At 39.1% G+C, this 25,402-nt stretch overlaps 2 protein-coding genes across 12 annotated transcripts in view; one reads left to right on the plus strand and one right to left on the minus strand.

Annotated features, from left to right (window-relative positions):
• LOC134571246 (uncharacterized) overlaps positions 1 to 25,402 on the plus strand; it is a 516,374-nt gene that overhangs the window by 162,574 nt on the left and 328,398 nt on the right. The window lies entirely within an intron of this gene.
• Positions 1 to 25,402, minus strand: part of FRY (FRY microtubule binding protein) — a 434,727-nt gene that overhangs the window by 37,523 nt on the left and 371,802 nt on the right. For 7 of the 11 annotated variants that reach the window (XM_063429398.1, XM_063429404.1, XM_063429353.1 and 4 more), the window contains 14 exons: positions 20,325 to 20,428; positions 18,687 to 18,872; positions 17,014 to 17,212; positions 14,717 to 14,838; positions 13,542 to 13,729; positions 12,495 to 12,589; positions 10,043 to 10,650; positions 7,968 to 8,065; positions 7,719 to 7,889; positions 6,576 to 6,716; positions 4,261 to 4,440; positions 3,798 to 3,959; positions 2,707 to 2,781; positions 195 to 374 (listed from right to left, as the gene is read on the minus strand). In XM_063429398.1, coding sequence (XP_063285468.1) covers positions 195 to 374; positions 2,707 to 2,781; positions 3,798 to 3,959; positions 4,261 to 4,440; positions 6,576 to 6,716; positions 7,719 to 7,889; positions 7,968 to 8,065; positions 10,043 to 10,650; positions 12,495 to 12,589; positions 13,542 to 13,729; positions 14,717 to 14,838; positions 17,014 to 17,212; positions 18,687 to 18,872; positions 20,325 to 20,428 — 2,509 coding nt within the window. The remainder of the gene's footprint in view (positions 1 to 194; positions 375 to 2,706; positions 2,782 to 3,797; positions 3,960 to 4,260; positions 4,441 to 6,575; positions 6,717 to 7,718; positions 7,890 to 7,967; positions 8,066 to 10,042; positions 10,651 to 12,494; positions 12,590 to 13,541; positions 13,730 to 14,716; positions 14,839 to 17,013; positions 17,213 to 18,686; positions 18,873 to 20,324; positions 20,429 to 25,402) is intronic. The other 4 variants (XM_063429361.1, XM_063429345.1, XM_063429391.1 and 1 more) reach the window with 2 other exon arrangements.

Here is a 25,402-nt window from a genome sequence, read left to right on the forward strand (position 1 = left end):
GTTACATCACTTGAGAGTAATGTACTCATAACTATTAACCAATGACCATGCCACTTGTTTGGAAACATGAATGGAAAATATATGCCATTTTTTTTTTTCCAGTTTTCCTCATCAAAACTGGATTTAAAAACCATAGTCAATAAAATCAAATAGAGCTTTAGAAAAGTTTAAAAGACAAGTCATTTCATATGTACGTTTCTCACCTCTCCATCTTCTAGCTCAACATCCAGGAAATCAAAGTCCCGGAAAACACGGAACTGCTGTTCGCTGTTGGTATCGTCCATGATATCTTGTTCCCGGATGGTGTCTTCTGAGGATACCAAGCTTGTTTGATGTTCAATCAAATCCAGATCACCGCATGAAGAGAAAATGACCTGGAGAGGTACAGTTCAAAGTTAAACTCTGGTCGGACTGCTCCCTCCGACAGCTTCTGTAACTAGTGCAGGCAGCCAGCATTCAGCTGCGGAGATTTCAGTACACACCTAATTCCTCGGGCTGTTATTTTTAGATTGTGCTTTGAATATTTATGTTGGACAGGTGCCTTCACATTGAAGCTGGACAAAGCAGGCAACTTCAATTCAGTAGGAAATTGTCCAAGGGAACAAGCTAGCAACTTCCTCTCGGCTGCACACTTAGTATTGTCTAAATGTTTATTCTATAGAATGCAGAAATGTTGGAGCAATGATAAGAATCCGGGACACATGTACACTGTGTGGGATACGGGAACATGTTATCCCTTGCAAGCTCCAATTACTGTACTTATAGGGAAAATAACTCACTACTATTCAGAAACCCCAAAACAAAGTTTTGGGTTAAAAAGTACCACTGTTTAACCTTTAGAGTACCAGAATGCTCTATATAGTAACCCATAATAAAAAAAAAAACAACAAGAGTTGACAGCGTATGTTAATAAGACTACTAAATAATACATGAAATCCTTGGTTGGCATGACAACAGCCTTGCATTTTCCTATTCTTTGGGTTTTCCGGATTTTCTCTCCTCATTCTTTTTTTACGTCGTCTATCTTAATTCCAGCTCTCTCTATTTATATTATAGTTTTATTATCAATAGGCTGTGTGTGTGTGTATATTAACAGTTTGTGATATTATCACCACTTTTAACATTTTTGGATTGTCACCGTCATAATGAAGTAAAAATATGCATATTGAGATTTTCTTTTTCAAAAACAGAAACAAGTAGAGTAACAAGCAATGGGCAGTCAAACTCAGTTATACAACTGTGTGCAACCTGATGATATTGAGAACCGTAAGGGCTTTATTGTGTTCTGTCAAAGCAGAAAGGAGACATTGTTTTTTGTTTTTTTCTTTTTGATTATGCCTGAGCAGTTTCTATGTTTATCTTAAATATAAATACTGAGATGGTGCAAAAACAGTGGAGGTAACAAAAATAAATAATAATAAAAATAATAATAATAATATAGGAGGTGAGGATATAATCATTTTTGTTTCCTAAAAATATGATTAAAAATAAATATTTAAATAAAACTTTGAATATGATTAGCACCCAGTTAAGATACATAGATTCACTATAGGACATTTCTCCTAGCTGGATAAGATGCTCTCCGACTTTGGCCTGATGTTTCTTGTATTTCTTTGCATGTGAAAATATTAGTGTACATTTAATTATACATTCACAAAGATAGATGGATATTTTAAAGGACACTATCAGCTCATTGAAGTGGTCTGGATGCAGTGGCCCTGCCCCCCCTTAGTGCTGCAATGTAAATCATTGCAGTTTTTGAGAAACTGCAATGATTACATTGTAGGACTAAGACTCCCTCTAGTGGCAGTGAGGTGTGCGGGCAGAATGAACTATAGTGTAAGGAATACAGATTTGTATTCCTTACACTACAGAATCCCTTTAAGGTGGTAAAGTGATACAAATTAGTTTCTACATATTCTGCTATGGCTTTGGGACTTTGCCAGGTATTATGTGGTCTGTATATGTGTCTGTTGAGGTTACTGGAAAAGCAGTAATTATGTGCGCAGAGCTCAAAATGTCCACTCGCCCACTCACCATTGGCGAGCGAATATTGGCGAGCCCTGGCACACAGAAATCCACCTTCTGGTAAGTGTGCCACGGACCCTCCAGGCTTGCAGTGGTGAGTAAATTTTAGACCTGTCCAGTAAGGTTGGATTAGAAATTTTGAGCCCTGATTTAGGGTTAAAGGAGTAAAGAGACCCTGTGGCAAGGTAAGAGTTCCTTTTAACAGCCCCACTGCTGTGTAACGCCTCTGGGTTCTTATTTGCTAATTACTGGTTCCTCCGCTTGCACGTCAGGGTAAACAACATCCTGCTTCACTGTCTTAATGAAAATGCCATGACATTGGCATGCATGCATCATAATGGCAGAGATTACAAAAATTGTATTATTTAAAGAAGACACTCCGTAGTGGATAAAACTACTAATACATAATGGCCCTTCATTGCATATCTTCTCAGTTATTTTTTTGCTAGGAATTGCCTAATATCCTTCAGCAAGTCATACGGTTTCCTGTAATTACATGAAGTCAGATTAATTGGAACCCACGCTGTAATGTTCCATTCCCACAAACACTATCTACTGAAGTGGCTGATAATTCCCATTACATCTGTTCACTGTCATATCCTGAAAATCATTGTGCACGTGGAGATGTTAACTTGTGTAAAGAAAGCACACACATTGTCTTAGCTAGCGCAGACTTACTGAGGGGTTCTTGCTGAGTCCAACCTCTTGACCACACAGGGTGAGAACGTTCACCAACTTTTCCCTTGTCTTTTTCTGAATGCAACAAAACAAAAAAGGAAACAGAAAAAAAATACTGTAGTTTAGTTCAGTTCTAACATCATCATAAACGGACACATGAAAAAAAAAATCTTTCATGTATTCTTCTAACAGGAATCCACGGGAGGTTCAAAATAATGTTCAACATCAGTTTCTAGGATGTTTGCGAACTACATTTTCTAAAAATCCTCTGCCCCTTAATGCAGTCAGGGTTTAACGACATGATGGATTTCTGACTGTTTATATGACTGTTTCTATAGTCCAGACAAGGGGACTTGTAAGTTTCACTTTAATCTAGCTCACAATGGTGATGGCACTTGCAATATAAGAATACCGGCAGATTTGGACTTGCTTTTGTCTCCTATCATACAAGAGTAATTTAGTAATGTTTATCTCTTTAAATGACGATGGGTAAGATTCGCCTTTCTCCAGTAGATACTTGATTGTTTGATGGTGACGTTTACAAATCGTTTGTTCTCTTTTAGCAAACAATCTTTCTTCCCATCTGTCAGCACAGATGAAATATGCCGGTGACTGGATTGTCAGACAAAACCGTGCACCTCTCCATGTTCTGGACACATAAAGCTGACAATGTTCCAGCAGTTATTATTATGAAACATGCATACCGGTATGCTAATATTCTATTTAAACAGACCTCTGTTCTGACAGTGAAAAAATATGGTTTCGTTTTTAAAATAGTTCACCACCTCTTTGGGGACATTTTAAACTTTTCTGAAATCAACAGTAAAAATGTGACCTGGAGGACTTCCTTTATGCGTATATGTATCAAGCCTAATATCTGACACTTTCCAAGCAAGTCCCATATATTTTAGTGCTAATTTATTTACTATTCGTGGGGTTGATCTGTGTAATCAAAAAGTGAACGGGACACACTGTAAAGTCTAACAATGAAATTGTAACTTAATATAAAAAAACATTTCAGGAACATTAGCCAGCAGATTCCAGCAACATGGCTTAAATTTGTCGAATCATGTTTGAGACAATACAAGTACCTGTGAGGACTGAGGTCGTTTCCAACTAACAGGTACTAATGCATTGGAGTTGGAGCCAGAAGATGTGGAAGACGTGCTCCGAGTCACTGGCAGGGCTCTCGACTTCCCATCGCGTCCTTCTGAACTCTGCAAGTCATCAAATCTTCTTCCAATAATTGGTGTCTGGACATCATTATACATGATAAGTTTTTCTGTTATTTCATTTTATAGGTAACATAGATGTTCTCTAATAGTAGACTGAGTAAGACGGCAGAGAGATGCCTTAATTTTAGGTTAATTACGTTCATGGACGATTTGAGTTGCAAAAAAATAATAAATAACTCAAGTGAATCTGGTCATGAAGATGCATCATAAAAATTTAGAATTTTCTAAAATTATTTAAAAAGAAGGGAATAATACAGATGTTTGGAGACACATGGACAATCTATTACATTCTACCTCTGTATACTTGTGTTTTGATTACCTGTGACACGTCAAAATGAAAATCAAGCGTCTTTCCAGGAAGCTCTTTGGAAGAACTTGTCCAGAGTCGACTGATCTCCAGCTTTGTCAAGTCCCCATGTTGATATGCTGGTAACACAAGGCTGGCGGAACGGGACACAACTAGCTTCAAAATGTTCAGCGCTTCTTTCCAGTGGATACTCTAAAAAAGGTTACAATGTGGCAAACTGTTAGTCCCTACTTTATTGTATGTATTAAAGAGGACTAGATCAGAAATTAATAAAGGAGCAAACAATAGGAGAACAGTAACTTTGGGGTAGATGGAGTGTTTAGTTTTTAAGACGAGTTAAACATAGGGTTAAGGTAAATGGTTTATTTTTTTAGGTTTAGGCTTTGAGTGCTGCACATTGAAGAGTTATTTGCCAAGTTCCCCCCTATGTCTTCTGTAGACCAATCACACTGATGATATTAAAGATGCAGGAGTGGTTATACCACTACCGATGGAACAGTAAAGCGGGGGGAATAGGGCCTTGACAGAGCTAAGGAGGCTGGCATAGAAGGGGTTACATGGTGGAGGGGGGAGAGGACGTGGATAGGAGGGGTTTAGTGGATATTTAACCTGGCCATTGTGTGACAACTGGCCTTTTGTAAACTAGCCCAGCGGACCTTGTATTAAGGTAAATGGCTTATTTGTTTAAGTTTTGGCTTTGAGTGCTGGAGTTTGAAGAGTTATTTGCCAAGTTCCCTCCTATGTCGTCTGTAGACCAGTCACACTGATGATATTAGAGATGCAGGAGTGGTTATACCGTGTGCATCACTGAGAACTTCCCCTGCATTTCCTGTGTGAGAGGCTGTTAATGGGCAGTTGGGAAAGTATCTCTTTCTCTTTCTTTCTAGCCACACATACAAAGTGAAAGGGACATACTGTAAAAGTCCCTTTCACTTTTACAGTACACTGAAGGAGCTGGGACAACACTTAGCTTTATCCTCTCTATTATTATTACTGGTATTTAAATAGCCCAAGCATATTACGTAGCACTTTACAATATTATGAGAGGGGGATTTAACTATAAATAGGACAATTACAAAGAACTTACAGGAACCAGAGGTTGAAGAGGACCCTGCTCAAACTAGCTTACATTCTATAGGAGGTGGGTGTAAAACACAATAGGACAGGGAGTGAAGCAGAGTAAAGAAAAAAAAATTAAACACAGTCAATATGAGTCTTTCAAAAAGATTGTATCATGGGAGTGACCATTCCGCTCTGCAGTCTCAAGGCTCACTTCTCTGCCATACAGGAGTCAAATTTTTTGTTTCTATTTATGCAGTCCTACCAACACTTCCCAGCACTGCGACTCACAGTTGAAGAGGACCCCGCTTAAACACATTAGGACAGGAAATAGCAATCAAATAAGGTGGGCGTGAAGCAGAGCTGGAGGAAAGAGTAGAGTGACGCCCTTTAGGAGAGAGCAAGAGACAGGTATGTGAGGTAGAGGTTACTCTGGGATGCCATAAGCTTTCCTAAAGAGATGGGTTTTAAGGCACTTCTTAAAATCATTGAAGACTAGGGGAGAGTCTGATGGCGGTAGGCAGGCTATTCCATAGGAAGGCATAGAAGGAAGTTAAAAGTATTAAAAAAGACGCCTGGGATTGCGGGAGCATGAGCTAACGAAGGGAGGAAAAGTATGACTTATTGGCAAGGGCTGTGCTGTATGAACACAACATGAATTTGTAGTGGAGGAAGTCAGACTGGGTGCGTGACTTCCTCCAGCAGCGTTCAGTAAAATGTGAGCATCTCTGCAGGTAGCGTGTTGATTTAGTGTGCCACAGTTAGGGGCGTGTTCTCCTCAAGGTGCATGTTTGGAGTGCGGCTGCAGCGTTCAAGGCAGAGGTGAGGGTAGTGTTATATGAATAGATAGCCAGTGAGGGACAGGAGAAATTAGGGATGGATAGAACTTGGGAATCAATATTAGCTGATAGCTGCTATTAAGGCTGACTAGACTACAGAGGGCACTGACCAAGGCTCCTGGTAGTTATCGCTCCCCATCAATATATTAAAGCTCAAAAGGCACATAAGTGCTAAACACAAGCTCCCCCTGGTGGTAAGGAGCCTGTAGGCATGTGCCTTTTTTACCTAAGGGAAATCCGGCCCTGAATATATTTGATGAGGTCAGATGTAGAATAAGAGAAATGTTTTTACTTTGAAATCAGGCGGGACAAAAATTTAAATTAAGGATGATATTAAAAGGCAGGTAGCATATTTAAAGCAATGCTTTATGATTCTGCACCAGTTCTAATAACCATCACTCACTGTAATAAACGCTAAACCATCCATACCTGCACGTATTTCTCAATGATCTTTAACACCTCCACGTTAAACTGCTTTCCAGGAATGAGGGACATGTCCATGTGAGAGAGGAGACTGTAGATAAGTTGCAGGAGAGATTGCTGCATACTAGGGAGGCCTTTTTCTAACAACTGAAAGAAAAAGTTTATGACAGTCAAATGTCACTGTTACACTGCCTAGAACATACACTAAGCACACCTTACAATGAAAGGTTACGATAAACACAATATAATAATATTTTTAGAACTGCCAAACACATGATAAACACAATTTATGTATTTTTGAAACGGAGCCCATACTCCATATAAATGTCTACATTGCACATTTTATTGGGTTTTAATTGAAGCACTCTTAACCCCAATTCACAAAATCTTAAAAACCTTTATACTCTAACAAGGTGTGTTATTTTGCTTTGAGTCCAAAAATTGCCAATTTAATTTTACTTTTTGGTTGCTTTTGATCGCTTTTTTAATCAGAATGAAAATAAAATAGTAAAAATGGGAACACCCATGATTAAGATGTAAGAATTAACATTTTCTCTAAACCCACATGATATTTGCAAAATATTAAATAATGCTAATGTGGTTCCCAGACACCCCTGCTAAACCAAAAGACAATCTCCTATCTTACTTAACATAGATGGAGGGTGAAAAAAAATAAACAATTCCTGCCTGCCACCTCCCTCCTGTACCACTGTGCAAACAGCTTAGCACAGCTCCTACTCCATGCAGTTAGCTGCAGCCCAAAACATTTTTTATATGTAATTAATAGCCCTCCCCTGAGGTTGGTGTGCCTTATTAAACATAACTAAGCATCTCAGGAAAGTGAGTAGAATTAACCCAGAGATTTCCTCAGAACACAGGTAATTCTATTGATTTTCAGCTAGGGCACACGTGGAACTTACAATGGTCCTTATTAGCCTCACCCAGTTTTTACATGGACAATTCTACAAATCAACACATTTTTGTATCCCTTTCCTAAAATTCACTATATCTTTAAACATTTATCCTAGAACGAGACTTACTGTATCCATGTGATTAATCTAGAATTTAGTAACAAGAGAACAATGGCTACCCCAAGCCATTGCAGATAATTCAATGGGAGAAGAATAAACGGCAATTTGTTAACGTTACCTCTGCCAGGTAAGTCACCATATTAAGGGTAACATCAGTGAAGGCTTCATGTAGGTATCGGCACACCACGTTCACCCACGTAGCACAGTCTCTTGTGTAGCTGTGGGTTTTATACAGTGTCATCACGTGAGCGAGATTAGACAATTTAGGATTTTTTTCTTCAAGGCAAACCTAAAAACAATGATATTTCCATGAGTCTCATTACTGAGGATGATATATTAACAGCAGCAGCATTGTTTATTTTTATACCTGTGCTATTCTTTCAGCAATCTCTTTACAAAAATGATTCGGGTTGTCAAAGTGATGGATCAGGTGTGGCATCAAACACAGAATATTCAGAGGGAATCCTAGCAGAGATACACAAAAAAATGTCATTCATGGAAGTAGTTCGCATACACATTTCTTAATGCTTTTTGTGTCAGGGTGCATTAGAAGGTGGTCTCCAGCTGTTGGCACCCCTACAACTCCCATGATCCTCAACCCAGGTAGAGGCTTGTTTAAAGGGACAGTCCACACACCCAAAGCACTATAACTAGCTTTGTGAAGAATGTGTCCTCTTTTTTTCATTTCACAAAAAGTGCAGATTTTATTAGAAATAATAACCTTGCCACGTACCCCGCACCATCAGACAACCGGTCCTGCCACTGCTTGGTTTGGTTAGCTCTGGAGCTAAACTCAAGAGGCAGACAATTGCTCAGAGCACCTGCCATGCAAAGAATTGCATTGGGAAGTCTGCGATTGGACAGCCACCGAAAACCTGCGCTGGCTATGAAGAGGAGGGCTTGTAAAGCATTCAAACAAGACATTTTGCAGCTTTTACAAGTTGTTTTGAAAATACCCCAATGAAAAAATGCATAATAAAATGCATGCATGCATTTTTCATTGGGGTACATCTACTAAAAAGTGAATAATTGTTTTTGCATTTAAGCAGTGGATTGTCCCTTTAAGTATAGTGGGAATACACCAACAGCTAAAAATGAAGCTTTATGTGTAATTACTACTTACTAATAATTTATAAAACTAAAATGTAATTTAGAATAGGAACAATGTATCTTATTTACACATATTGATATCTAACTACATTTATTGTAATGTAAACACATTATCCTGAGTATTATTGCTGTGGAACTCTTTTATGCACTCTGACACAGCAAGAATATGGAGCTCCTAGAAAAGAGGGACATTAAGATAGAAAAGAGGGACAGAGGGATGTGGAGGCAAAATAGGGACTGCCCCTTCTAAATATAGACATTTGGGAGATATGTTTACTGCTGGAGAACCGTATCTCTACACATTGCTGTTTAGGAGCCTGGGTCAGGCTCATTATAAAGTGAGTGGCACCACGGAATATTGCTTTCCTATGGGCATTTTTAATGCACGTGAGGCTCTGGCCGTGCATGCGCATTCCGCTCCACTCGTGTTGTGGACAAAGTGTTAGCATACTACCCAACATTTAAAAGAGGCAAAGAGGGATACTTTAATGTTAGGGGTGTGAGTGGGGGGGTGGCCATGGGCAGGGCAGTTCTGAGAAATGTAAGTTGAATTACTAATACAAGTTTATGCAACTAAAATGTTGTTCATAACAAAATCAATGCGTCTAATTTACACAGACTGAGCATATTTATTATAGTTTAAAGACATTTTATGGTGAATAATATTGCTGTGGAATTTTCATACACCAAGAACACCGACAGATGGATTTAGGCACAAATTCAGTCTCTCCTAAATAGGGACACTTGGAAGGTATTGTTGGGCATGGTACCACTCAGGGCACCTGGACAGGCAAAGTGTTATTCACAGTACCACAGAGGGGAATGGACTGGCAGAGTATTATGTACAGTACTATTTAGAACAGTTGACACTCACAGGAGCAGTCAAAGGACTGAATTGGTAGAGTGTTATGCACTGTCCCTGTAGAGCTCTGAATTGGTAGAGTGTTATGCACTGTCCCTGTAGAGCTCTGAATTGGTAGAGTGTTATGCACTGTCCCTGTAGAGCTCTGAATTGGTAGAATGTTATGCACTGTCCCTGTAGAGCTCTGAATTGGTAGAATGGTATGTACAAGAAAAGCAAGGTAAACAATAGGTTTGTTTGGTTTTCTTTTCAATCATTTAGTACTGTCAAGTTATTTTGTTTTGTAAGATTTCAACCAGTATGGATGATCAAGGAGATTTCCTTACAAAAGTAAGACCATTTGGATATAGCGTATAAACACATTGTCGTTTTGTCTTTATTTGAATAATCCAATAACCATGGACACAACATATCCTTTATAATACATATTGATTTCTTGCTTGTAGAAAAATGGCATGTTTTATATTTACCTATGACTTGTGAAGAGTCCACCATGGGGATGCGTGAGACAGGAGTAAGCATACTGAACAGATGGAGTGTTAAATCAGTTGTTGTGAGGGAGGTGAATCCCTTAAGCAGAAGCTGTTGTAGCCCTGAAAAATCTGCCCATTTGAGTTGTCCTTGTAGCTTCTCAAGCTTCTCTCTGTTCTCGGATTTGTCCAAAGGTAAATGAGACAAAAGTTTGTTCAAGAGTCTCAATGCCATGAAATATTCAAACTCAAAATCAGACTCCATTAAGGCTACTGCAACCCAAAATATTGTGGCCAAGAGATTAGTTGGATTGTTGATGTGAGATGGATCTGTGACATTGTCCTTCAGAGAAGATGTGCTTTTCGTTTTAGGAGAAAATCCTTGCTGAGTGCATGCTTGAATTCTGTCTAACGTGGCACTGCGTGGTGGATCCGAGGATTTATCCACCACCCCAAATTTCTTGGGGACAGAAAAGCTCCTCTGGTGTCTGCTACGTTCAGCTGTGCTGACATTTCCACTTATTACACCGGAATTAATATTTAGCTGCCCAGTACTTTTACGGTTTGCTGTTAGCTTGGCATTTGAAGTCAGGTCTGGCGATGAAGATCTGTGAAGAAAACATTATCTGTTTAGGAAAATACTATAAATAATCAAGTCGGGATTTGAACAATTTTGGATTCACTAATAATACAAGAAGAAAACCCCAGTCAGTGCTAAATCCAAGAACTATAGTCTGATTTTGTTTTATTCCCAAAAGCAAGTGAATGCTACTATTTTACCATTCTACAACTACAATCTTTATTTATCCCTCACAATTTTAGTTTATTTGTAAACTATATTTCTCACCTGCTATGTTTGTTTCAACGCGCACATTATCCTTACAGACTGTAAGCTCACGTGCACTTTTGCTTAGTGCTTTGGATGAAACTGAAACAAATGTAAAACGTGGAAAGTCCATGGGAAGATTTCCCGATTCCCTTTGCATCATTATGTCTAATTATATATGCCTCTGTTTTTAATTCTACCTATGCTTAAAGGGACACTCCAGGCACCCAGACCACTTCTGCCCATTGGAGTGGTCTGGGTGCCAACTCCCACTATCCTTAACCCTGCATCTGTAAATATTGCAGTTTTTATATTAGACAGCCACTAGAGGACACTTCAATGTTCATAGAACACGAAAAGTGTGTTATACAACGCAGGACGTCCTCACACTATGTGAGGACCTCCAGCGTCGCCGAAATCTCCATAGGAAAGCACTGAAAGCATTATTCAATGCTTTCCTATGGGGAGGTCTAATGCACGTGCGCGGCATTGCCACGCATGCGCATTAGGTCTCCCCCGCCACCGGCCGCGCATGCGCAATAGGTCTCCCTCGCCGGCTGATGTCGGCAGGGGAGAAGCGTAGGCGGAGCCTGACCCAGTGCCGAGGGACATCGGCGCTGGATACAGGTAAGCAACTTGGGATGGGGGGTGGGAAGGAGAGGGGACCTGCAGTGCCAGGAAAACGGTTTGTTTTCCTGGCACTGGAGAGTCCCTTTAATGGCTATATTTTAAAAGGACTTTAAGTAAGAGCACTAAATTATAGTTGTGCATGGTGCACAACACTGCCACAAAATGGTTAAATCCTGGTAGAACTGTAATAATCTTCATTCACGGATTCAAGTCCCAGCACATAAGATCATGTTACCCAATGCATACCCAGTGGGTTGCCAAGGGTGTACACTCTTGGCTCCCTCACTGAGCAATTAATATTAATTTACGACTCTTGAAAAAAAAAAAATACAGATAATGATTTAACCCCTTAAGGACCAAGCTTCTGGAATGAAAGGGAATCATGACATGTCACACATGTCATGTGTCCTTAAGGGGTTAAAGGGACATTATAGTCACCAAAACAACTTTCACTTAATGAAGCAGTATTGTGCTAAAGGTTTACAGAGTTTAGGAAGGCTGTGCAAGTCACATGCAGGGATGCATAAACAAAGGGGTTTAACTCCTAAATGGCAGAGAATTGAGCAGTGAAACTACAGGGGCATGATCTATACACCAAAACTGCTTTATTAAGCTAAAGTTGTTTTAGTGGCTATAATTTAGCTTTAACAATGAGTGACTTTATTTGATCATACATCCCAGAAAGGTTTTATATGCTTACAAAACTAACAAATTATGCAATTATTTGGTAGAAATTTACTTTATGGCCAAACACTTTGTGTAGCTGCTTAAAGCAAAGCAGTTTTGTTTGTACTCTTTAAATATGTGTCAGAATGATAAACATTATCTGCATCTAGAGCTTAGCCAAAGCAATTTAAAAGCACATCCTCGTGGCATGTTTCATATTTATGACTATCCTTAGATAAAATCTCTGTCTAAATGGTTGTGATATAACACATCTGTGTTCTCTGCAGATTACAAGCTGGGCTGGATTTTCATTGAGATAAAACCACTTACCGAGAAAGCACAGCCAGCAGATCACTGTTCTTCAGGCAGTCCGATAAATTATCCACCGCCGATTCCAACGTAAGGAGCACTTCCATTACATAACCCTGAAGAAAGAAAGAAAATCATGTAACCAAATGCAGCTATGCACTTACATCAGTGACACTGATAAAGAGGAGGCTTATGGCAAATCGTTCTTTAAAGATTAACAGCTGTATTGCAATCTTAAACTATTCTTCAAAATTAATGTACAAGTGCGTGTGTGAAAATATACTGGGTTACATATACTAGTGAATAAAAAGGTACAGAGACTATATATACACACAGTAGATTATATATCACAGCAGTTTGGGGGAAACGTTCCAAAACTGAAACAATCAGAAGGAACATTCCATAAGTCTCCCAGGTCACGTTTGCACTTTATACATGATCATTAACATTCAACGGTGGGCTGCATACCATGGTTTTAAAAGCCGTTTTTAAAAAATTATGCTCCATTGCTACGGCTGCCTGCAGAATTGTAGGATGAAATCTGAAATATGATGTCTGTTTTTGCTCGCAAGGCATAGGCATTCTGGGTAAATGTGACAATATCATTTCTCAGAAATGGTTTTAGTGCTGTGCTGAAGAAAGACTTTTTCCAATGTCTCACATTTTGCATTATTATCAATCAGCGTGGAGGTCAGTGGTGTACAAAGGGAGGCAGTCCTCTCAGTGTGACAGTTGCACAGCACCCACTGCCCATAATGTCACTCTTTGTAGCATTATTGAGTGGGTCTGCATGTTCTTCTGCCCAATCTGTCATGATGATTAAAGGGGGTTTGAAAGAGAAGTTTGAGGGCAAGCAGGACAGGAGGGAAACAAATGGGGATGGAGGAGACCCACAGACACAGCCATCCTTCTGTCACTTAACCTATGTACACCTCTCAGGGGGTGTTATCATGTTTTGCTGTTGCCACGACTTTCTTTAACATGTACATGTGTGTTTAATTACTGTTAAAGAAACACTTACAAATGGTTAATTGAAGTTGACAAAATAAAAAACATAATAATCCATACCTGAATCTCATCACCGTATTCTCCGATAACCTCAACCAGCCTGGAAAGAAGATCGGACAACGCATGTGCAGAGAGCGGCTGTTTGAGTGCACGGAGGATTTGAAAGGAACGGCCAGCATAATGTCGAGAAGAGCTGGCAAGAGCAGTTTGCAAGGCAACCTCACTCAGGTGCTGTTCCAAGTGAAAGCCTGAGTAAGATTAGCAACAAATGGTCACATATATTCCCATTGAAATATGTCATTATATCAAATATAAGCATGGTTTAAAAATTCTCCTTGTCACTAGCCTTTGAAAAGTAGAAATGCACCCCTTGTGAATATATCATGGATCCTCCAGGCTTGCAGTGGCAAGTACATTTTAAGGCCTGGCTAGTAGTCAGCTAGTATTTTAAGCCCCAATATAAGGGTTTCAGACGACAGAGTGGGCAAAAACTTCGTAACATACTCTTTGCTTAGTGTCCACTTGGGTCTCAAACAAATGATAGCTCCCTTGTGCTTGTGCTATTGATGGAACCACCAATATTTGCTTATCACGCTGGTTCCATGCACAAGGGCAGGCCACACTTGAAATGCAGGTAATTCCTTCTGTCTGACTGATTACAGAAACCCTAGATGATCATTTTGGTCCTATTTACATCTGGTTTAACCTTTTAAATTAGGGAGACAAGCAAATACATGCAAATAAGATAAAACACGGTGTCAAGCTTTGGCCCGTATGTCACTAAAATACAATTCCCAAGACTTTCTCTCTATTTATTGCATTCAAAGAATTCTGGGAGTTGTAGGCCAGGCAAGTGAACAAAAACTTGTTTGAGCCCAAAGCAGGAAATAACCAGACTAATGTAGTTTTTTTTTTTGTCTGTTCTCATTATTCTCAAATTCAGAATTAAAACTATAAATTAAAAAAAAAAAATTATTCAGAAAATAATCTAAAATAAGTGTATCCTTAATTTGAAACACAGGATTCCCAGGAAGCACATGTAATAAGCTACAAACAGCAATACAGGGGATAAATAGCAAAAATAAAAGTTGTGCAGTTGTAATGTTTTGTTTTAGGTATCTAGAGGTGTTTCATGAAAGAAATCGGAGATTCATTAATATATTCGTTATTTTTAGATTCCATTGCACCTTCAAAAAATCTTCAAAGATAAATGTTGAGGTCTGGAGAAAGGTTACCTGATTTGGAGTCTTTAAATACAGATACAACATGTCTCAGGAAATTAGTCAGCTGATCAGCACTCCTTGAATTCTGATTCTTGGGTGTAATGTCCTCATGGCACCACAGGGGGCCAAAAGCTCTGGAACCAATAAACATGGAATGAGACATGGAGGTATTGGGTTACAAGTCAACATAAACATTATACACATCCGGAACTCCTTAACTTATGAATGTCTAAGCCAAGCAAGAACATGTCAGCTAATTTTCATGCATAAATTATAATTCCCTTCTCACGTGCCCTAATCTGTTTCAGTTCCCAAGCTTCTATTCTAGTTCTTGAAATTCCAAAAAGTGGATAATTTTGTGAGATTGGTTTCAAGTCATTGTCCTTTCTCCCACTAGCATCAATATTTAGCATAAGAAACAAAAAAGGTAGGTACATATACATAAGTAGCACTATTGTGTAATTGTTGTTGAGTAATGATGCTCATACAGTTCGAAATCAGAGAGATCGTTTTGAAATCGGTTAATTTCTACCCAATCTAAAAAGTATTCATTGCACATAACTCTGAAGGCTCTCGTTCTGGTCCAGTATTTGTTGAACGTTGAGCATGAACAAACAGGGTTATTTATCAATAAGTGAATTCAGAGCAAATTTCTCATTTAGGGCCAGAGTAAACAAAAAAAGCATAGTTAATTTAGAGACTTTTTCAAGTTCGGCTATTTTGACTTTAAATATGAAATCCACTCTCAGTGAATAACCCTGTGAACATGAATAATTAATAATAATGCTGAGCGTGGTTGAATGGAGGTAGAAATGGAATTAATGGGATAACTACTATTAGGTGTTCATAGACAGGAAACCTCCATCTGTTTCTCATTCTGTTTCCATTGTTGATTCCACCCTCTTTTTTCATCTCATCTCATCTCTTATATTCCCCAAGTTTGAAATGTGGCCATCGCTCGCTGACTCTGCATTTGTTGTTCTGTCTATACAACACATGTGCCGTGTAACAAACATTCTAATTTGTTTCCATTTACAGGGTAGAATTAGTTATAACCCAGCCAATCATGGGACCACGGGTACTAGCTTATCCTGGATATTCATCAACCCTCATTGCCAAATGTTTCAGTAAAATATTATTTTACTAAATTGTGTACCATCTTGGAGTACTGAAAACGTAATTAAGGAGATTATTCTTAATATTGTCTGTCAGTAAATAGATTTTTTTATTTGTAACAGCATCTCTGTGACAATCAACGTGTTAAGAATGTATCAATATGTTTTCACTGTTGATGAGACATAAACTTGAAATGAAAAAGACTTGTATCTAGAACCGAAATATTTGACTATACAGCTTTGTTAAGAATTGATTTAATGATCTATACAAAAATTAGCTGTAGACGTTTTGTTTTGAATTATTACATGTTTTTAAAAACATATCCTTTGGGAATAACAATCCTGCGCTATCCATTATGGACAGCAGGTGGCAGTGTTACACAGCCATGATCTAAATAGATATTTTTATATGACACTTCACCGATAAGAACTAATCCCACTCTCATTCCCAAAAAGCACATCGTATGGAGTCCATGAAACCACTAAACTGTGTTCCCCCACATAGCAAAATGAAATAAAATAACTGCCACTGATATTATACAATTTAATATGAATGCATATATTTTATGTCTGCTCTAAATTACAAAATATTATATTGTATTGTATTTGATAAGAACATATTTTGATATTTAACATAATTTAATACTAGCCAAATTATATCAATACTCTGTTAGTAAAATACAAGCAGGGTGGCAACACAAAACACAATTAACGGGTGTTCAAGAGAAATGCCCTCTTATCACCCAACATGTTTCAGGATTAGTTATCACTGACCAAGTATATTGGAGGCCCAGCGAACATACTGTATTTGTTTTGTACTTGTATGTATTGTACTTGTTGTTTATCCACCTGCATTCATTGGTGTCAATAAATAAGAATGATGGCAGTTTTTCTTAAACAATAAAAGAAGCATCAAACATTTTCCACCACTTATGCAGTTTCCAAGCATGGCAACAAGTATCCCAGCATTCCAAGGCTGCTTGAGTCCTAAGTTTTTATTTAGTTTTTTTTTTTAACATGTTTTTTAAAGGTTTGTTTTACTTACATAAGCAGTGCTGGATCCAGAACTAATGATGCAAACAAACACAGTAAACATATATCATCAGGGCCGCCCCACCAGAGATATGTTTATTCCAAGTTGGATTGAGCAAGACATCAGATAGCTAGCTTGAAGGGTGCTGCCCTGCTACCTACCTGGTAGTCAGGAACTCAATTAACTTGTTGGCTTTTTCATCTGTCTCGCCTGATGTGTCAACATCCTCGATCTCCTGACTGATCTGGGGGATGTTCCCCATGCTTCCTCCCAGACTGATACTGGAGGAGGTAGAACTTGAACTCAAACCAGAGTCTGGCACCGGGGATGACTGGTACTCCCGCAGAAAGTCGAAGCCACCTGGCATCAAGACGAGAGATTAGCATGGAATGCACTAGATCAGTATGCACACAACTATTCTTCAATGTCAGGCCCCATCTTTAAACACAGCTGGATAGAGAACACATGCCCCTGTTTCTTTTTCAATCAAGTACAATTTCACAAAAAGAAACGTGAATTTACAGCTTTACTGAATTATAACTTGTCTTAATGACCTGGGGAAAAATGCTGGGCTTTCTGCTCTGGCCCAGAAATAGTGAATAACAGAATGGGTTAATGACTTATGTCAGTACACACAGGAAGGAGGGTTTGACTTTTGTCTTTAAACAAACATTGCAGATTAACCTCTTAAAGACCAATGCTTTTGCCTGGCATCTCATGATGGCGTAAAAGGGTTCGCCCAACTCATATGCCTTAAAGGGCTAACCTTCTTTGGACAGGACATACCGTACATTTTAAAATAATGGATTTGTTTGGTTAAGCAGCAAGTGTTCCCTTTATGTCATTCTGTATTAACATGAGCAAATGTTTATATTTTATCCTTCACTTGGAATAAAATGTCCAAGATAATGAGCAAGGCACTTGAAAAATATATTTTAGGCAAATAATGGGTTAAAGTAAATAGTTCAAAACACAAAAAGTTTCTATAGATTGCTAGGCTGTAAAATCAAATACATAAAAGTGTCAGCCCTGTGGCAAAACGCAAGATATTTGCACGTTTAAATCAGGATTTCAGCTGACCGGAAAACAAATATCTGTGCACGCCGGGCGTAGTGCTGTAAAAAGAGAGAAAACACACAACAAAGAGTGCAAAGACTGTTTGAGTACTTAAAGGAGACACAGCATCCACAAGATTTGAGGATAAAAACTTCAGAAAGTTATTACAACTTTATCTGTAGTGTGACAGTGAAAAACCACACATTTATACAATAAGTAATGTAGTTGGTTGATGTAGTCTGTGTCCTCTTACAATTCTGTGTTCGTCCCGTGGATATGACATTAGCCTTGTGAGATCCATTGTAAATATCAAAATAGTACTTTATAAAACACCCAACTGTAAGACACAACCCAAAGCTCAAAAGCTTTTAAATTTGCTAACAATCTACTGAGAATAAGGAACCTCACGGAATTATTCCCAAATCAGCTGCCTCCGTTTAACAATAGTAATATTTTTTTTTTTTTGTTTGTTTGTTTTATGGGATTCTTCTTTTACTTTTTTTTTTTACAATCTTTACTGCTCCAAAGTGTTCATGTAATATGTACATGACAAATACAATGTCATGGTTTTAAGAAAACCTAAATATTTACTGCTTTGTATTAGAAAGACCTGGAAATGAACCATTCATAGGTTCATGTGAGGGGATCATGTTACGCTGAGATAGGTAAAAAAATAAAATAAAATAATAGCATTGATATTTTAATAACAAGCCATGTTGTATTTGAACCCCCAAACCTTTCATATTGACTGTGAATGTGATATATTGCTTCTGCTGACCTGTATAAGGATATTCCGATGGGCAGGATGACTGCACAGTCAGTGTCTTAGCCTCATTAATTTCTCGAGCCTGAAGGAGGACAGAAGCGATGCTTGAGAAATTGCCGTTACACGAGAGGGCAATAAGTAGGTGGAGAAGAAGTTTTCGACTGTGTTCAAACACTTCTGGACGGTAATGATCCAGGCCTGGGCGGAAATAAAATGTTGTAAAAAATAAATAAATATATATCTTTATGCCAAATTACAGGATAATTTAAAATGTAAATATGAGCAATCCCTGGATTTTAACTGATCAAAACTTAGAATCCTAGAAGTAATGAGTGATTTTTAACTTTTTTTTCTCCCCCTTTGCAGGTGAGAGTTGAACGGTGCTGATTAGTTTGGCTGTCTCGTAAAGCAGAATGGAGACAGATAGATGCAATGCTCTTTGTACAGTCCTTCTGAAGAAGACGCACAGTAGCACCTGACTATACATAATGCTGACAGATGTCCAGCCGCTGTCTCTTCAATCTGTAAACAAACTGCAGACACAGCAAGTTTCATCAAAGGACCATCTGTCATCAGCTTCTCATTAACCTCCCCAAGTGAGAGCTTCGTGATGACATATATAGGGAGATTTCACAGGTTTGTTTTTATGGTGTAGGTAAAACCTTTTTACTAGACTAGTCATGTTGCTCGTTCATATGCAGTTATGTAAGATGTATTTGCCAAGTAATTTTATTAATGACTTTTACTGAAGAATGAGGCAAGTGATAATCAGTGTCCCTCATCACTCTGAGCCATTGCGATGTTTGCGGAGAATAATAGAAGCTGCCATAATTATATGAGACATGGCACATAAAATTAAAGTGTAGCCATCATCCAGATATTACATGCTAGAGGATTCATTTCAGCTACACACTGCTCAGAATAAATCTCCAAAGAAAGAGAAAAAAATAATAAAAAAATATATGTTATATGTAAACATTTCTAAAATTAACTTTTCTGCTTACACCAACAGTGAAACATTTCGGATCATAGTTTATGCTCAGATGGAAAGTATATCTAAGAGTTTTATCCCCAGCTGTAAATGACAAAATGTTTCCTTACGCAAACATTTCCTATAGTAAACGGCCAGGATAATTCAATCTTTATGGAGTATAGCAGCACAGCTTGATAAATGAAAGCACGGCTCGGTGGGATTATGGCTTAAGTCTTTATTCATAAATTTTGTGTTGTAGGCTTCCTGAAAATACAGCTTCATGACCGGCTTAGCCAACAGCCTCACATAAATCTAAATTCCGAAGGCAACCGCTCGAGTGGACAGGTGTACTGGGGGACATAAAGAAACATTCTGCTGGCACAGATTAATGTGTCACAAGGGCCCTTATCAAGTTATTGAACAGGAAGCAAATGTCACTACAAATGCTATTTTATTAACCAAGGATTGCACCTAAAAAATATTTCGAAGTTGACTCAGTAGCTCCTTACCTCTAAATTGTCTTGCAATTCAGCTAGCAAATATGTAACTAGAACCCTGTACTTCTTAAAACACATGCCAGTTACATTGTTTCTGTGATTAGAACACCAACAGCCAGTAATCCACTCTCTCGGCTAGTAGAGCGCCACACGGAAATTGTGACAAACGGGAATACTTACCCAGAAAGAGCGCATGAAGCAAGAGAGGCAGGTGAAGGGCCCAGTCTTCTCTCACACTGTGATCTACCACCATTTCGGTCATGAAGATAACAGCGATGTTACACCTACACAGACAAACAATATTATCTAAGCAAACACTGATTAAAAAAAAAAAAAATTATAATACACCTATAAAAACGATTAAGGCTGGGATTTTCAATACTGTCTTACAGTTTTTATATCTTGTATTGTAATTATTGACATTTCATAAAACAAATATGCACATTCATTGTTAATATATTGCATTATTGCAGAGCGGTTTTAACGTGCAACTGCCAATTGGTCGAAATGTGAGCACGTGTAGGAGTTCTCTTCTTTGCGAGTCTACAAGCACAGGTTGTGGATCAGTCAAATTTATGTTAAACACATCACAAACATTTGACATTTTTTTTACCATTTTTAAATCTTTCTCATATATACTAGTTGGCACATGCATGAGGCCCCAGTGAAACCAATAAAGAGAATCAACATCGGCAAGCACAAAAACACAGTTTAAACGTGCGTGATCACACAATGTAACTGTACCAAAAGAGAATCGGAAAAATCAGGTAGAATGAAATGTTATAATATATGTGCTTTTTCAGTAGGCAGCTGTAATGTGAAAAAGCACAATTACTCTCTATGAGAAGCCACCACGTATATAAATAAAAAAGCATAAAAATCAACACAATCTTATTGTGTAATGTATTTTATTTAAAATACTCTTACGGGGGGCGGAGCCTGACCGGGGAGCTGAACAGACACGTTTACTGAGAGCTCCTGAGCCTGATCCCGGTATTAGGCAAAAATCAGTGGGTAATCGACAATTCCTGCACCCCAGTTCACCTTGCCTTGTCACACAGGAGCAGGGGTACCGGGGGACACCTTGAACGCCTACATGCCCGCTGTGATGCTGAACCGGAGGGCCGAGGCCTACATCTCGCAGAGCTGGAGAGAGGCGGCCGCTCTCCCAGCTCACCGCACCTCACAGCACCCGCAGTATCGGACCTCCCTCCCCCCCCCCCAGGACCGGCGGGGGTTATCCCGGTCCCCATCAGCATGTACCATCAGCCCACAAATGATGCAAAAACCGACGACACTCCACAGCAGGTTCTGCACCAGCAGGCTGTAAACCGCAAAATGGCGACCACAACCCTTAACACAGAGCCTACAGCCACTCAACCCCTCCATGAACGCCTGGATGCTCTGTTGAACAGTTTTTGGGAGAAACTGGAGCAGCGGCAAATACAACGAACCCCCAACCAACCTGCAGTAGTGGGGAAGCGGGAGGCCGCGAGCCGGAGAGGGCAGATCCCGGACATGGCCGCCATATACTCAATGGCGGAGTGCCCTTCTAGGCAGAGGCCCAACAGGAGAATCTCTCCAAAACACCGACCACACCGCAGGAGGGTCGACCGCCGCCGGCGGCGGAGAACCATCAGATCCCTCCACAGCGCCCACAAAGGGAAAGACCCGGCCCAGAGAGGTACCCGAGTCTGTGGACACGAGGTGTGGGCCCAATGTAAAGCCTGGAGCTGGGGAGAAGCTTCGCACCGCACTCGATCCTTCTTCACGTTTACCCCACTGACACCTACACTGCTGAACAACCGACCATCCCTCCGTCCAACACCAACCTTGATCCTGACCGGCATCGGCTGAATGATTCCAAGATCTCAGAAAGAATAGGCCAGACCACAAGCTGACGGACACTTTCAACATGGCGCAATATTACCCCAGCAACCTACTTAAGGGATATGATAGTCCTCAGGTTTTGCGTTACCAAATACTATACTTACGTTTTTACTAGTTCTTTAAGTTGTGTAATTCAATCATGCAGCCACCAGGTGGCATTTTCTAGTATCTTTCCGCTGTAATAGTATGTGACGCACCCCTGACTTACTCAAATAGGCATATTACTGGGGGTAAATACTTTGGACTGCTACTGCATCCAGACTAAAACTAAGCTAACTCGAAATCCAGCAGCCTAGGCCGTCGTATGACCATTTTTCTATGCTTGCGTCCATTCTTTTAAATTCTGCGACCAGGATCGCACCTAGCCATAGTTCCGAGCATCCACCTGCCTAGCCCGCAGACTAATATGCACTTAACTTGCTGACTAAACCTGGATGTTACTCAGGTTTCAAGATTAACTGTTTGGTTTTTGCAAAGCTACCCTCTTAACTACTTCATTATACGTAATTTCAACCTGCCACTTAAATCGCCTACAGCATATCTATGGTGTTATATAGCTTACAGACTCTTTATTTTAATAACTCACCTAGATAAGCACTGTTTATGGTTATATTTGCTATGCCGTTATATACTTGTTCTTCATATAAAAGAAAAAATGAGGCTGCCGAATCTCTAAGATAATATGTTTTGCGATGTGACATTCCCGACTTGTACAACTTATTATTGTCTTCCCTTCTATATTCTGTACCCGAAACCTAATATGCCTCAATAAAATAAAGATTGACAAAATACTCTTACAGTTTATGCAAAAAAAAAATAAATCACTCATCAGATGCAATGGGTTAATTGTAACGCTATAGTTGTGAGGTCAAAGAGTTAAAATAAATAAATGATCTCCAAAACATATACATAGTATTAGTGGATTTTTGTAAAATTTAAAAAACAAACAAACCTACGTATCATTAAAATAAAAAAACAAAACCATACACATAGTTATAGACATATACACAAACAAAAATGCATACGCACAAGCACTCTAATATATATGTATCTCATATACAAGGAAAGATAGAACTCTTGGCTTGAGGTATTGAAATGGTAAATTACAGGATTCTCATTTTTCAATAAATAATATGACAGAAACCCCATAATGGGAGGAAAATGTCTGTGTTGTTTCCCTGCTGGGTTTTCAACATTACTGGTAAATGTAATGCAAAATATGTCAGCACTGATAACACACACAAGGAGTTTGCACGTATAGCGATGATGTTGAAAAAGCACGGTTATCTTACAATTATTTATATCCAGACACTTCCTGGCGACTATATGTGGGTAGAGCCAGGTGTTCTGCTTGAAAATGTATTGCTGACAAGTTTAATGGGCTAGAATCTGTAAACTTAAAGCCTTGAAAATAAACAGCGTAGGTGGTAATAAAAGTGGAAAGTCACGCAGAGACTGGGCTCACATTCAAATAATGTAAACGGAAAAGATCCCAAGCAACAGCACAACACACTGTGTCAGACTTAAAGGGCAGACAGATCTGGACAGCAAAGATTCTGTGATTATTCTATGCAATCAGTTTGACGTATACCTTAATTATTATCATTTTACCAAGACATTCCACAGCGCTTCTTCTACATTCTAAAACTACAACTATGGTAAATACTGAAGTGTCACGAACAATGAGAACCAAGCTGTGCGTTTCTTATAGGTCACTGAATGGGGTTTATTGCCAAGATAAGGAGCTGCTGCGCTAACAAGAAACTTGACAAAGTTTTGCCAAAATTACAAAAACCTTGAATTCATCTAAATTGCAGCTAAGTTGGAGATCTTTTTTCTTTTCAAAGTTGCCGTTTTCAACTCTGGGAATTAACGCCAAAGAAAAACTAACAATCAAACGTACATACTATGTCAGGGGTAGGCAACCGTCGGCACTCCAGATGTTGTGGACTCTTGTAGCCATAATGCTGGCAAAGCATCAGGGAAGATTTAGTCCAGAACATCGTGAATGCAGAAGGTTGCCTAACCCTGTTCTATATTAGAAAACCTAGATCAGAAAGCTGTGGGCCATACAGAACAGCATATCGAGTGACAATGTGCACAGCATAGTATGGTGGTGGAATGGACACTGCGCCCATTAAACAGTTCTGCAGATCCAAAATAAATATTTAGTATATCAAGTAGACAGCCACTTGAAGCACTCTTAACACTACTGTGTAAACATTGCAGTTTCTCTAAAACTGTAATGGTTTACATTGCAGGGTTAAAGGAACAGGTACACTGCACCCACAAGACTTCAATGAGATGAAGTGGTCTCGGTGCCTATCGAATTTCTCTCTCTGCTACATTCTCAAGGTAAGTCCTACTGAATTATCGGTCTAGAATCTTCTTTGGGGGTTTAAATAAAACAGTATACCTATTTTGGGGGTGTCTCGTCCTGGGTTGATTTTTTTTTTCTTCCAAGCCGGATAATGATTTATAGTCTCTCCGACAACTTTTCGCTAAATTGGCTGTTCTTCTCTGCTTGGTGTCTTCTGCTGATTATTGAATGTTCATGTATTTAAACTTGACAGTCTTCTCATTCCAAGTCGGCCTCAAATCCCTTCTTTTCCTCTATTTGACCTTCTCACTAAGGCCCTCTTTAAATGTTACGTGTAAGCCTGTCTCCACTGCAGCGGTGGCTTGCTGGATCCAATGGCTCCCCTTTCCTTGGTGGGTGTTGAGGAATCTTTTGGTGCACACGTAGTTTGTGGCGCTATGGCCTACTCATTTTTTTCCTTTGGGTGTAACCTTTCCAACATTTTGTCAGCGGCGGACTGGTTGCAGCATCCATATTTCGAACCTTTTATCATCATCCATGTCGTCATGCATCTTTTGCTCTGGTACCACCATGTTATAAGAGCAAATATGAAGCCTCCTGTCTTGTATTAGCACAGCCTTAGTGAAGGTATAATCTAAATAATTATAAAAGACAGGAGACAAATATTTTCCCCTGATCGTTTGTTTTTGTATTTTGCAGCTTTGATTTCATATTTGTTTCTCTTTTTGTTCTGTTATGCTCCGTGCTAGTTATGACGGATGCTTCACTGTGCTTTTTTTTATGGTAGTTGCTCCCATACTTCCACATTTCTCTCTGTTTGATGGACCACTCAGCTTCATTCTTTGGCAAGAGATGTTTGTTTAGGACTTGTTGGTTCTCCAGTTGACTTCACTGGTTTCTTTGGCCGTTCTATACCTGTTAGACAATATCACTGAAAGAGGATGTAGGAGGGGCCTGTTATGGTTTTAATATATACCTCTTGTTTCTGATTGGTTGTTTTTTTTATTTTTCCATTCCAAACTCTTTGTTTGCTGCTAGGAGATTTCAG

The sequence above is a fragment of the Pelobates fuscus genome, chromosome 1 (assembly GCF_036172605.1).
Source record: "Pelobates fuscus isolate aPelFus1 chromosome 1, aPelFus1.pri, whole genome shotgun sequence".
NCBI classification, from domain to species: domain Eukaryota; kingdom Metazoa; phylum Chordata; class Amphibia; order Anura; family Pelobatidae; genus Pelobates; species Pelobates fuscus.